Here is a 14678-nt window from a genome sequence, read left to right as displayed (position 1 = left end):
AATCGCTGATGCTAAAGTGCCCTTTCGGTCCAATCTCGGTGCCCCTGGACCACAATTTCAACTGAGGGAGATTTTGTATGTCCATGAGTAAATGAATGACTCAATGTTTTTGATCCAGTTTCCCAGAAAAGCAAGACTGTATATAGATAAGGCTCCTAGCATACAGATGAACTCAAAGTTAACAGAAACAGACCAAAAGCAACCTGGAACCTTTTAGGCCGCCTGCAAGTTCTGGTTCTATTAAACTGTCCTCATCAGGATGAATAAAACTGTGGATGAGTAAACTTGTATTACCTGTCCCCATTCTCCAGGGATCCAGCGTGGCGGGGGACAGCGACCAAGGCTGCAGCGAATACGGACTGGAGGTTTGTTGTGGTCAGAACAGAGGGCTGGTGGGAAGGTTTTGGTCAGGTCACTACTTTTACATAGAACTATACGGTGCTTGAAGCCAGGGCCACACTTTGGGGTACACTATAAACAAAAACACAACAATATTAAAACAAGAAGATTACCAGGCATTTTAGAGGAAATACAGATACATGAAGAACACATCGAGTCACCTCAGACCAGTCCAGCGTCACCCATTGGGGCGGACAGGACTGATTGTTGCAGGACTCTTGTTCTATTGGCCGATGGGTCAGACAGTGGCTGTCCTCCAGGGTCTCCTCCTCGGCGGGTCCGATTTTACGGATACACAAAACAGTGCGTGTTCGGACGCCTCCGTCGCAGGTCTTCCCACATTCTGACCAGTCACCGATAAACCACCTGAAACAAATAAATTGAATTTTTGATGCAAAAAAAATTGAAATTCTGCATTATAAAATATATATTTGGTGAAATATGCATAGCATATAAAAAAAGTTTGGGGTCAATAAGATTTTAGGCCTCTTTTTTTTTTTTTTAAGAAATTTCAAGTAAATTGTTATTTTGATATTTCTTTTCATTAAAGAATCCTAAAAAAAATTTCATGGTTTACACAAAAATATGAAAAATACTATAAATTAGCATATTAGAGTGATTTCTGAAGGATTATGTGACACTGAAGACTGGAGTAATGATGCTGAAAATTCAGCTTTCATCACAGGAATAAATTACATTTTAAAATATATTACAATAGAAAACAGTTATTGTAATACTATTTCACAATATTACAATTTTACTGTATTTTTTTATCAAATAAATTAAGCGTTGATGAGCGTGAGAGACAAAAACATTAAAACATCTTTCTGACTTTTTTTACAAAAAGGAAATTCTCCATCCACAAATATTTATTACCAACCACAGAACTGTATATGCATTATTTCATTAAAATATATTTTTGGTGTCCTTATTATAAATAGTAATAAATAAATAGATTCTCCTTAGCAGTGACTGTTGTGTCACTTCCAGCATCATATACAAACCTTGAATAAAACCATCAAGATCTTGATGAGATTTTCATATATTATTTTTAGGGGCTTAACACAAATAATGTCTTGCCACATGGTAGTCTGGAATTACCGGGAAAACAAACTTCTGGCATAAATGGCCTGAAACACCATTTTATTTACTCGCCAAAACCATATTTGCACTCTCATTTAGTTTTTGGACCCTGCAAATACACATTGTTAATGTTCAACGGGTGGTGAACTCCACACAATGGCAACAACAAATCCAAATTTGCGTTCAATTTGTCTTCAGTTTGGCAAAATGAGTTCTACACTTTTAGCTGGGCCGTGGAATACAGGCATTTTTATATAAATGTCTTGACTTTTTATCATTTGTTACGGCTGAATTAAGTTTCGTGCGGTTTGTTTGCATTCTCTTGGCGATGCTCTGATAAAGCAACGGACGATGTGTCTTATGAAACACTACAAGTAAAATAAAATTAAAGTTGGACATAAATTATTAATGAAATAAAATCTGTCATTATCTGCAAGATCATTAGAGAGAAATTACCTCCCCAAAAACAACAGGGTGTTCTCGAATGACCATCATGACCCTTTCTGGGCCAGAGACTGCATTCCTCTGACATCAGGTGGAGATGGAAATAGATTTTAGATGATGTTATTAGCGATGCCCATCTTGGGGTTCAGGTTCACTAAACCCTCCACTGGCAAGATGCAGGAGCGCAGAGGCCAAAACCATTTAATTCCTCCTTCCAATTTAAAATTTGCAGACACAAGTGAACTTTGCTCAGCTGCTCGCCCCATTGAAAATGAGCGCTAAGTGCGTCTGGCCGCCGCACACACGCATACTCCACACGTTTATGGATATTGTCCCTTGAGGGTTCATAAACTCTGCTAGCCAATACAATTAAACGCAGGTGATCACTCATACTTTTTTTGGACGCCTTTAGTATTTTGGCACCAAAGTCCAAATGAAAATAGGCAACATATGAAGAAATAAATCATGTTGCTTAGTTTTTAAGTTGTCTTCAAAGAGGCTCTTTATGGCTGGGGTGCTATGAAGACAAATTAAACATTACGGGTTGTGGCCCTTTGCGCTTTTTATTGCCGGGCAGCTATGTGCTATTTTGATAAGGCTCATCAAAACAGAATAAAATTTCGCTATTTTTTTCATCCTAGGCTGGCAAAGAGAGCAAAACCTCGAACCTCGAGTATAAGCCACATGTTTAGGAAATTGGATATATTTCACCTCAGTATTCAAGTAATTCAAAATTATATATATAAGTTGATTTTGTATGAAATAAATAAATAAAGCTTGTTTTTATAACCATTATGATTTTTTTTCTACACTGTGACATTAATTTCTTGACAGTTAAACCCTATTTCTCAGTAGCATACTTTAACACAGTCTCGTGATGTGATGCACTAAATCTTTTCATTAAAGTCAAAGTCTCGCAACCAGCTGTGACCATGACAAGTGACAAGAGACAGGACATTTTGATAGTAATTTGATTTATTTTACTTTGGCGTCACGCTGGGTAGCCCTGCTTCTTGTGAAATATCATTTGTTTGTAATTACACTACTCCTAACTGTACATCAAATATCTTCTGATTGGTTGAAATTGTTTCATGTAGTGCAGAATTTTTTGCAAGGCACAACGCATGCGTATTCTACATCAGCAGCTGCACGCGCATGCGTTGTGGTACTCTCGGTAATGGTGGAGGACAGTGACGCGGAAGAGAAGAATTGTTAAATAAAGTCATTATTTGTGTTTTCTTTGCACACAAAAAGTATTCTTGTAGCTTCGAAAAATCATGGTTGAACCACTGATGTCACATGGACTATTTTAAAGATGTTCCTGCTATGTTTCTGGTTCTGGGAACATTTCAGTTTCATTGCTGTCTATGGAAGGTCAGAAAGCTCTTGGATTTCATCAGAAATATCTTAATTCGTGTTCTGAAGATGAACAAAGGTCTTTCTGGTTTGGAACGACATGAGGGTGAGTAACTAATGACAGAATTTTCATTTTTGGGTGAACTATTATTGAACTATTGAACTATTAAAGTACAATAATTAAGAAAGTATGATGATAGTTTTCATTATACTGAATTTAATTGATACTAGAATAATAATAAAAATGATCATCATCCAGATTATTTTTCATACGTCATTACCGAAATGAGAATGACAGAATTTTTTTTTTTTCAAATTACAGTAATTTAGAAGGGAAGTTTAGTAGAAAATGTGAAAACTGACATAAAAAATGTCCCACTGCAAACAATAAATCATTATTTTCTAATTTGAATCATATTTTCGCTTTGTTTTTCAGTAGTGGAAATAGTTATAAATAGGCTGTACTTAAATTAATTTAATATATAATTTTTGCCTTTTTCCTGATATGAATCACAAATTTTCAGATTAAGATTCAGATTACACCTCAAATTTGCTGTACTCACTCCGGAGGACACGGCTCAGTGTTGCAAGGTCGCTGGTTCCCTGGCGGTTTGCCGTCCGGGTCGCAGTAGCTGTTTTGGACCACAGAACCGTCGTCCAGTCTTTTACACACCACCTCCTGCTTCTGCGAGCCTGCAAAAAGACAATAAAGCATCACTTCATTCATCTGCCTCGCTCTCTCAGCTGGGAGATCGTTTTCGACACTTCGGCAGCTCGTGCGCAAGGCGCTGTGTGGTCGGCGTCGATCCCTGAGGTAAAACTACTTCTCTGTCTCTTCTCTAGGGGTCCACTTGCTGACAGAGCACTCTGTGTGGATGGAGGCACGGAGGCGATATTATTTTTCCCTCAGTATTATATCTAGGTGTGTAAATGCCTCGGTTGAAGTGAGTGTCTTAGTGAATGACTTTTACAGAGAAGCCAATCTTTTCTTTGGCTCTTGGTTGTGAAAAGTGAGCATTACCACAGTAATGGCAGAATAGTGCGCTACGCTATATACTCAGCGCTAGGAGCCATTGCTGCAGGGGCTCTTTGGGGCCCATAAGGAAAGACATTAGCCTCCAGTTAAGCCGGTTTATGCCAAGCTTGGCTAATGTGCAAGGCCACCTTGTGAGGTGGATCTAATAGCTGCCAATACGGCATTCTTGACTGGGTAACCAAAATAATGAAATACTCCAATGGGAGTGCGATGACCCCTTTCAAGAAAAGAGATTTGATTCGCTGAAAGCAAACTAGGGGGTAAATGTAAAATCTCATGACATCAGTTCATGATGTAAGACCGTTATCAGTGTTGTTGCACATAACGATCAAAATAATAAGACGGCAACATTGAAATTTAATGGGAGTTTGTAGAAAAGCAGGAATCAAGTCCAAGCATCTGTAGCGGTGTGAATCACGAATCATTTTTAAAAGAATATTGCAGAATTTTTATGGCAGTTCACTCTGTGTTTAAACGCTCCCTGTGTGGCTTGCCAACAGAACAGCCGTGAGTTGTATTAATAACGCAAAATTTCACAAATGACATAAGTGTTGCTCTGGGGTATTTCCATATAAACTAAAATGTGTTCAAATGAATTGAGCAACAAATGAGGTCGAGTTCACTGAGCCTGGAGAAAACCCTCCGTGGACTAGCCTGCGATGTTTGCATATTTTGGTGAAATATAACAAGTATTTTGAATGTTTTCAATGGCCACACTTTAAAAAAGCAGAGAGGAAAACTATTTATTGTTGTAAGAAAGCCATTTATTTCGGGGCAGCCTGAACAGTCTGGTCATATTTGAGGTGAGGGCTCACATTTACATGTGGTTACGACATTCAGATGTTGAAATAAGAGGCAGCCTTTCTGTTCACTGCATAACTCGTACATTAGCAGTACAAATTGATGGACCATATAGTCATATGTCCGATAAAATACACATTTTATCATTCTGTTGGATTTTATTACTAATAAAAAAAGATGACTCGGCTGAAAACACCAGAATGAATTTCCAGTCCAATACGGTTCACAAGAAAGACATAGCAAAGCAAAATGGAGCTTGATTCACAAAGAACATAAAAGTACCATGAAAGTATTAAAGTAGGCCAAACCAAAATTTCAGTTGGTATTCGCTGATAATTATGAAGCAGATCAGGTCAATTCATAATGAATAATCAATTCAAAATGGTTTTGTGAATTGTCTGGATGAACCGATTCTTTTAAAAGATCAATAATTCAAGAATCAGACTTTGCTGTTTCTCTCATGAACTCTCCTTTTTCAAGCTCAAAATAATTCAAGCTTCACTGTAATTGAACAGAAAAGAACGACCAGTAAATTATTCAAAATGTACACTTTTGTGTTGGAGTCACTGTTGACAGAATTTTCATTTTTGGTGAACTATCCCTTTTAGCTAGTTATGAAGCCTGGCAGGGACACTATCAAGAACATACTTTTGTCTGTCCACTTATTTTTCACATTTTCATCTATTTTTATGTAAATGTTGGGATATCACATAAAAACACTTAATGGAACCCCAGGATGCACATAAAGTAAAAAAATGTGCATAAAGAACTTGTGCTCAATTGAGTCTGATCATAGGTTATCATGCGATTAAACTACGATGGGAACACATTTACTAAATATAATCATTGATGTGCATCAAAAAAGTCATGTGACTTTGCCTCAACAGATTATGTGATTGGTTAACTGGATAACTAATCAAACACCATCTCAAATGTTATGTCATTAATCATTTTTAAACGCCTGAGCCAAAGTCTGTCATCAAAATTATTTGGTATAATCAACTCCCATAATAAGTCTCACAAGACTGCATTCCCAAACATCAGGCATCCTGATTTATTATGTAGTGTAAAAGAGCCACAGGATGCAGCAACTTTCAGTTTTATTATCAATACTTTGCACTTCTATCCAAGGAAGTGACAATTTTGTTCTCTTGAACACATGGGATGGAAACTTTGCACACAAGTTAATTTCGCAACTTTGGATGGAAACATAGCTAATGACCAAAAGGTACAACACATTTTCTTAGTAAGGATGTGAATGATTGATTGTTTTACCTCCTGCGCATGTTGCTGAGCACTCAGACCAGGGCAGATGGTGCCAGGAGAAGCCCACTTCATTGTCCCCACTTCCTGTGCGCTGGATCGGCACATTGAACTTGTAGTGGATGCCTAAGTTCTGTTCCTGTAGTAGCACCTGAAACATTAAAAATTGATTGTGGTTACTTTTCTGTTGCTAGTATACTGTCTTAACGAAGAATTCGTGGTCTACCTGGTTAGTTTTGTTCCCAAATTGTGGCAATTAGCACACTGAAGGACAAAAAAATTACAGTATATTACAGTAGGTGGAATTTTAGAGTTGTTCATATCGGGACGCTGCACATTCTTTGGTTGCATCAGCCAATCAGTGTTGTGGTGATGTTATTTCCCTGCCTGACTGGCTCAAAGAAGAAAAATGTAATGTGTCCATGAGCAAAGATGGATGCAAGTTGCGTATGTCCGAGGCTGGATGCGCCAACCAAGCAACTGTCATTGAGATGAATGGGAATTTCTCCAGGTATTACAGACCTCCATGGTCTTTTGCCCCAAGCATTTTGGCAAAGGAAGTTGGTCTTGGATCGGTGACAGAAAGACAAATGCTGAGGTCTTAAAAATGCATGAAACAGAGCAATCAAATCATTAAGGAGGAGAGATTTTTTTGGATGAGCCCAACCTCAGTTCAGCTTGAACGAGCACATATTTAGCATATCACATCAGCTTTACTCCTGAATTACTTAGTCAGAGAGCTGTAATTGTGTGTGTGTTATAAATTGGAAAGCCATGTTAACCAGTGTGGGCCACAATGGAATGGCTTGCGGTGCACTGGCCACTTGTATGTTTTCCAGCGGCGCTACGACCAGGCCTGGTATTTCCAGCACTTTTGTCCAGGCGAAAGCCATTGTGGTTGCCGAGACGGGGCTTTTCAGAATGAACACACACACGCGTGCTAAAACATGTGCACATGAGCACTCTCATTTGGCCAGACAGAGGTTTTTAGTGCAAACATATATAACGGTTAACTCCGAAACCGCTACCCAGAGTTCATGTGAGGTTTGTACACAGATGTGGACTTTATTTAGAATAAGCCAAGCAATTTCAAACTGCACATTCAGAACACAAGCCTCTACAGTATCACTACTGTGATTTTTCTATAAGACAACTTGACTATATGAGATTTTAAAGTCGGACAATAATTCAAATGTAAGGCCTGAATTATTGTGTAAAAGCCTACTCCAATTTGAAATTGTATTTAACTATAGACTTAATAAACAAATATACTTTTATGTTGCAGCTAGAATGTAAATTGAGTCCAATTATGTAAAACTTTTAATTAAATTAAATAAAAAAAACTTTTAATATAATTAAAAAAACTGTCACACATATCATTGCATTCTGTACTTGTAAATGATGTTATGTATTTTAAAAATTTCCATAGCATGAAATATGCTTTATATAAACTTTACAGAGACACATTAATCTAGATAATTAAACATACAAATGTTGTCATGTTACATGTTTGAATACTGCACATGAAACACAACTCATAAAATGTGTTTTATGTAAACAACCATTACGTAAAAATATATTTTACAAAAAAAACTTTAGATAACTAATAACTACAGTAATTAAACAGTGTCACACATATAAATGTATTATGTACTTTCTAACAACTTTGCATGTTTTAACAACTAATAACTGATTAATCAAACATTGCTGGATATTTACGTAATGTACTTTCAAATACCTTTGTGTTGTAACACCAGCCGTAATGTAAAAAATAAAATTTTACTACAACATTAAAACTGTAGATAACTAATAAGTACTAAAACAGTCAAATAACTGCTACAGTATATACTTTCAAACAACTTTACATGTTTTAAAACACTAGCCATTATATGTTTTATAAAATAAACAATTTCGTAAGCCTTTTAAACTAGCTTTTTAACAAACAAGCAAAATTGTCATACAAATTCAGTAACTGTGCAGTAACTTTAAAACACTAGCCATGACATAAAATGTATTTTACATAAAAATTGAATTAGGTCACTAATCACTTTTGTTACTTTTACTGAAACTAAAGTGGAGAAGTGACAGGAAAACAACAGGTAGAAGAGAGAAAGTGGACATACACTAGTAAAGGCTGGAATACACTACATGACAAAACACCAGGCATTATACACTTACCGACTTTGTAAATAGTGACAAAGAAAAACTGGCCATCATACACATGACTGTAGATCATACACTACCAGACTTTAAAGTTGTTCCGATCACGACAAACTCATGCAGAAACGTGCACCTTGTTGCTAGGAGACGCATGACAAATGAAAACAACGTGTTCTAAAATCGGCTGAAAATATCAAGCTAAAATTTTAGCTAAAAAATCAGCCTGGCTATGACTTTCCTCAACTAGCGTCAACTTGTTCAGACTGAAAAATCGGGGCAAAAATCGTGTAGTGTATTCCAGGCTTAAGATGCAAACTCAGGTTTCCTACATAGTGTTGAGCATGCGAACACTGCCAGGCCACATATCCAACATATACTTCTAAAACACTAGCACTAAAAACACTACTGTATCCTTCATAGTAAATAAAGTTTGACTCACCATAACCACCAAATTTTCAGTGGTGGCCCCTAAAGCTTCAAGCGACTCGGGTTCATCAGTCGGCCTCTTGTAGTGGAAGGCTGTTCCTGCAATGTCAAATTTGCGGGGCCAGTCAATGGTCCAGGCTCCGTTGATGTAATAGTCATCCCCCTCCGATTTCAAAGCTGTGACAAGCGAGAGCTCCAGTTAATAACCCGACACGAGCGAGATGCTGCCAAGCAGAGAGAGTGATGTCATCGCTGTCATTCATCAACATGATGAGCATCATCTTACAGAGGAGCTCAGGCTTCCTGATGCCATGGACAATTTTCACTCTTGCTTTCAGACGCTGTGCAGCTTGTAGATCTAGCATACCAAGTTCAGGTGAAAGTCTGCTTTCCTTACAAATACCGTAACTGCTCAGTTGTCAAAACAAAGATCTCATCTCAAAGCATAACACACCTCAAAATATTCACTCTTGTCTTGATTCAGATGGGGCCAAATTGTAGAAGAACAATCCAGATGTTTTTTACTCACTCCAGCTCAAAAAGACACCATTTATTTTTCTTAAAGTTATACACCAATATTTTTCAAACAAAGAAACGAATGGTACTTTTAATAAATCTTTCAAATGGAAACACTTACATTGAAGATTAGGATGTTTTATTACACATTGGGCAGCTCCAAATAGCCAAATATTATCTTGGTACCAAATAGCCAAATTATAGCACACTATCATTTGTGAATTACATAAAACGAAAATGACGAGTAAGAATTGCTGTTTCCCATGGAACAATAAAGAAGAAATTTGGCAGAATGTTTAAACTGATCTTTTCCATGCATGAAAGAAGTGACTAGCTCTAAAAAGCAACATAAAAATAGTATGATCTGTACATGAGTGACTGAAAAGACAAATATAAGTCATTAATACCTAAAAAGATTAACATTTTTAAACATAGCGTGTCAAGATGTGTCATAAGAGGGTAAGATATCGATGATACCAAATGCCAATATAACTAAAAGTGACATGGCATGTTTTGATATGAATGCATAAGCATTCACCAATACGTGAAAGAGTTCTTCAAAACCTCTTCTTTGAACGGAAAATAATAGAACTGTATGCCCTTAAACTATCAGTTATATGACACATTGGGCAAAACCAACCAAAGATAAGAAGACAGTTGTTTCAGGTAGAAATGAAAAGAACTGACTGATGTTAAACATCAAATGAACCAATTCTGCAAGCTTGCTTTCATTATTAGCCAAATATTTGTCAGACATTAAGGATCTCAAAGCCATTTCAAAAGATTCTCACTTTAAACAGGGCCATGTGTTTATATTTGACAAATGTGGCACGCATGTGAACGTCTGAAGGAGACAAAATGTGTTTTACAATTTTCTTAAATACGTTGCTCACAATCCCTTTGGCGCTAATGTTGGCCACCGCTGTGCTAGAACATCTGACAACTTATCTTCCTTTCAAACGGCGGGAAAAACCTCTACATCAACATGATAGACAACAAAACCCAACAAGCTGTCATACACACTAGCTATATTTATGTTTGCACTCAAAACAACTTAATTGGTCCCGCTTGTTTGATTGTTTTAATTAGTTACATAGCTGAGAACCATGATGGTTTTACTCAGCTTGCGGTTGGGAAAAGACAAAAGGCAAAATCAAGACAATGAACAAATATAAAACATGAGAGTGAGGATGGCTGTCAGACTGATCCAGATTTAAACCCACAACAAAGCCTAAAACAAACCATTTCACCACTTTAGTACCCAGTATGGCTTCATGAACAAAGCTTCAAGAAGATAAATACAAACACTCACCGATGTAGTTTTTTGACACGGCCACTTCCCTGATTTCAATATGAACCGATCCTTTTGGTATCTGGACAACCTCCATATAACCTACAAAATGCACAATTTGGTTTAGAAAATGAAGCAAAAGTTGAATTTCGCTCATATAACAGCACAATTTGTAGTTGTCTGTAAATGTACATACACGTACGTCTTGTTTTAGCATCATGGGTGCCACAAACCACAATGCCATTATATTTATGTCATGATGGTCGCCTAATCAACTAGTCCGCCCAAGATATGTATTTATTTAGTTGTTATATTTTTAGTGTCACTTAAATTAGCATGCTGTGCTTCAATTAGCATTAGCATTCTGTGAGAGTAAAGCACCAATAGTACAGCATGCACATTCAGACGGAGATTTTGAAAACATTTTTTTATTTACGTTGTATAGTTTCCTAATCATAACTCTGCAATTCCAAAAAGAAAATCAAGAGTTTTGTTTGAAACTTTTTCATGCATTTTTAATTCCGAGAACATTTGTAACCCGTCTTTAAACCTTAATGGCTAATTCTTATTAGTTGCATCTAGTGTTTCTTGTAAACTATTCAGACGAGGAGAATTTGAACCGAATCCCAGCATGTTCAAAGAAAATCTAACTAACTTAGCAACAGCAAATTCATTACAAGAGAAGAATCTACACCGTACCCTTAACTCCCCCTTAAAGTTTCAGATGATTTACCAGCTATACCTTAAAAGGAGAAAACAGTCCCTTACTACAGAGAATACTTTTGGATGCGGCCCGACAACGTGTGCAATATTACAAGTTTTATTGATTCTCTCACTGGATGATGCAATTAATAGTCGTATATTGTATTACCACTTCTATTTTGACAACTTATTTCTTGACCCAAAAACAAATGCTTTATCATTGGTTGTCTGATGAAAAAAAAAAAAAAAACTGCATTTCCATGAAAAATGTCAAACTTGGCCAAAGCACCCGTTGGCCCCCTGACAAGAGCCACTGCCAAAAAGACAATGCGTTCCTCTGCTCGCTTGTGCTGTGCTTTCTTCAAGTGGGATTTCTCTAGTGGAAAGCGATTAAAAACTTGTCGCGTTTGGCAAGCGTGCGGCGTGCTCTCTGGAATGGGATTCTGAAGGGAGAGATCGGTCGTGGTGCTCCTCTTCTTTCATACAGCTCAGCAGTGGCTTGTGGATTTCGCCACATTGTATTTTATGTTTTTGAACAGCTTCAGAAATGTCAAATTTCAACGCAATATGGACACTGACTGTAGGGACAATTGCCCTAGATATACGCTCGAAGCCCAGTGGTGACAGGATATCTTAAGACCCTGATATACTTAAGATGTAATATGTTAATAATAGGCATGCTAATAAGCAACTAGTAAATGGTGAGAATTGGTCCCTATACTAAAGTGTTACTGGGAAAGTTACTTTTAAAAGTAATGCATTACAATATACAAAACTCCATAAAAAGTAACTAAATGCATTAATTACTCTTTATAGAAAATAATGCATTACGTTACTTTTTGTCAACTGGGCTGGCCTCGCTTATTTGTTTTTAAATAATCCAAAAGCCATTTCACACCAAAAGTGAAATTAATTAGCTTCAGGCCAAAGGAAGTGGCTCTACACCTAACTCCCAATTTCTCTCTACAAAAAATGGGAAACAAAGTAACTTGCACTACTTATTTGAAAAAGTATCTCAGTTATCTAGTTGTAAATTTAAAAGTAATATGTGACCCTGGACCACAAAACTAAGTGTCAATTTTTCGAATTTTTCGGAATCTGAGGGTGCGAAAAAATCTAAATATTGAGAAAATTGCCTTTAAATTTTCCAAATGAATTCTTAGCAGTGCATATTACTAATAAAAAACGACGTTTTGATATATTTACAGTAGTAAATTTTCAAAATATCTTCATGGAATATGATCTATACTTAATATACTAATGATTTTTGGCATAAAAGAAAAATCTATCATTTTGACCCATACAATGTATTTTGGGCAATAGCTACAAATATACCTCAGCGACTTCAGACTGGTTTTGTGGTCCAGGCTCACATATGTTACTTCACTAGTTACTTGAAAAAAAAGTTACTTATGCAAGTCTGTTCTGTGCACCTTGTTCTCAATCACAAAATAAACACACAACAAAAAACACAGCGGTGAGAAACAGCAGTTAAGAAAGCATCTGATCATTGTGATGTGGAGGTTTGCACCAAGTCACGTCACATTTATTTATATAGCACATTATACAATACATTGCTTTTAAGCAGCATGACCATATGTCGTTTTTTCCCCAGACATGCCCTGGCGGGATTTGTAAATTACCTGAAATGTCCAGGGTTTTCAAATGTTTTCATACTTGCTGAAAAGCAGTCTGACTGATAGCGTGTGCAGGCATTGTATATAATCGATCAATCGTGGCATGCAAGAATGTGGGATCTACAGAGAATTGTCATACCAATGCAATTACATGTACATACAACGTTTAAGGACAGTAGCTGAAAACCTGGCATTCCACGTCAAGGTGGATCACACCTACCTATTACGTAATTGCTACGGATCAATGGTAGTTCAAACATGTTTACTAACCGGAGCGAACTTTTTTGGAAAGTTTGCTTTGGCAAGCTGCTTCCAAGTACAGAAACACACTCCAAACAAACTTCATTTTGGCCTGATTTTGCTCTAATGACATCACACCAATTCGTTCTTCGATTTCGCCTGAGGTATATGGGGGACTTTAGTAACTCTCCAGTTCATGGTTCAGTGCGGCCTGTGATGTGGCCAAACCTTCTAATATTTACGTTGCACTACAGTACTTACCTAGTAGGTTGTCTAACACATTCTCATGGCAATGCGTAATAGCTCATACGAAGTGGTGAAATGGTAAGATATTGAATATGTGTTATTGACGATGAGTGTATAATCAGTGACCTCCTGACCTCCTCTGGGCAGCGAATCATTGAACAGTCCTTCGGTGACCTCACACGTACTGCCGTCCCCTCCGCACACACGGCATCTGTCCTCCTTGGCATCCGAGCCCAGGATGTTATCACAGCCAACATGCTGGAAAGACACACAGGCAGGGTGTTTCAGTGCAGGGGAACACAGTCGAGGCGTTCTCAGACCGTGACTATCTGATTCAAAGAAAAACATGTCATTCACACAGCTGTATTGAGTCAGAATATGACATGAAAAGATGAATGGTTCTGGTTTTGCTTCAGGACTGTGATTTTACACTGTACATCAACACAGTAACAAAATTATTTACAGCATTGTACAAAATTAAATAAAAATGTCCTTTAAATCAAACATTGAAATTTGTTGATATGACAGGCTGATTATGAAAATTGACATTTTTGTAAGTGCATAAACAATAGCAGAAGCATGAGTAACAGTATTTATATTTCTAGTGTTTTGTTTCTAAATGTCAATTGAATTTTGTTGGTTTTATGCTCTCGGCAGCCAATAATTCACCACACAAAACACATTGTGGTCGGTACAAACCATGTTTATTAATGTTGTGTCAATTTTTCTTTCATCTAGCATGGTTTTGTTCATGAGGGCATGTCACGCAACCTGTCCATGTTGGCATTTGTCTAACTTGACTGGCTTCTACCAAATTACAGGTGAATTTGTGCCAAAATACCATTGAGCCTGACTGGACACACAACCTTTGATGTACAAAAATGGCAATATGCACTAAATTAGTACCATACTGGTTTACCGCCGATATTGTGGATATCTATATCTTAATTATTAGTATCAGCTGATATGGGATCATTTAAGACTGTTAAATGCCATCTTTAGCAAATATCAATATGATTATTTTTGAACTATGAATTTTTTAAATAATTTTTGAAGATTTTTCACATTGCACATTATA

The 14678-nt window shown here is 37.0% G+C and overlaps 1 protein-coding gene across 1 annotated transcript in view; it reads right to left on the bottom strand.

The window, feature by feature from the left end:
* The window catches only part of adamts6 (ADAM metallopeptidase with thrombospondin type 1 motif, 6), an 85131-nt gene that overhangs the window by 13768 nt on the left and 56685 nt on the right, over positions 1-14678 (bottom strand). The window contains exons 18-24 of the mRNA XM_058788796.1: positions 13735-13858; positions 10797-10877; positions 8982-9145; positions 6395-6533; positions 3846-3975; positions 561-765; positions 295-471 (exon numbers count right to left, since the gene is read on the bottom strand). Coding sequence (XP_058644779.1) covers positions 295-471; positions 561-765; positions 3846-3975; positions 6395-6533; positions 8982-9145; positions 10797-10877; positions 13735-13858 — 1020 coding nt within the window. The remainder of the gene's footprint in view (positions 1-294; positions 472-560; positions 766-3845; positions 3976-6394; positions 6534-8981; positions 9146-10796; positions 10878-13734; positions 13859-14678) is intronic.

The sequence above is a fragment of the Onychostoma macrolepis genome, chromosome 10, assembly GCF_012432095.1.
Source record: "Onychostoma macrolepis isolate SWU-2019 chromosome 10, ASM1243209v1, whole genome shotgun sequence".
Classification (NCBI taxonomy): domain Eukaryota; kingdom Metazoa; phylum Chordata; class Actinopteri; order Cypriniformes; family Cyprinidae; genus Onychostoma; species Onychostoma macrolepis.
Note: the sequence above shows the minus strand (reverse complement) of the source record. Positions and strands in the feature narration are given on the sequence as shown.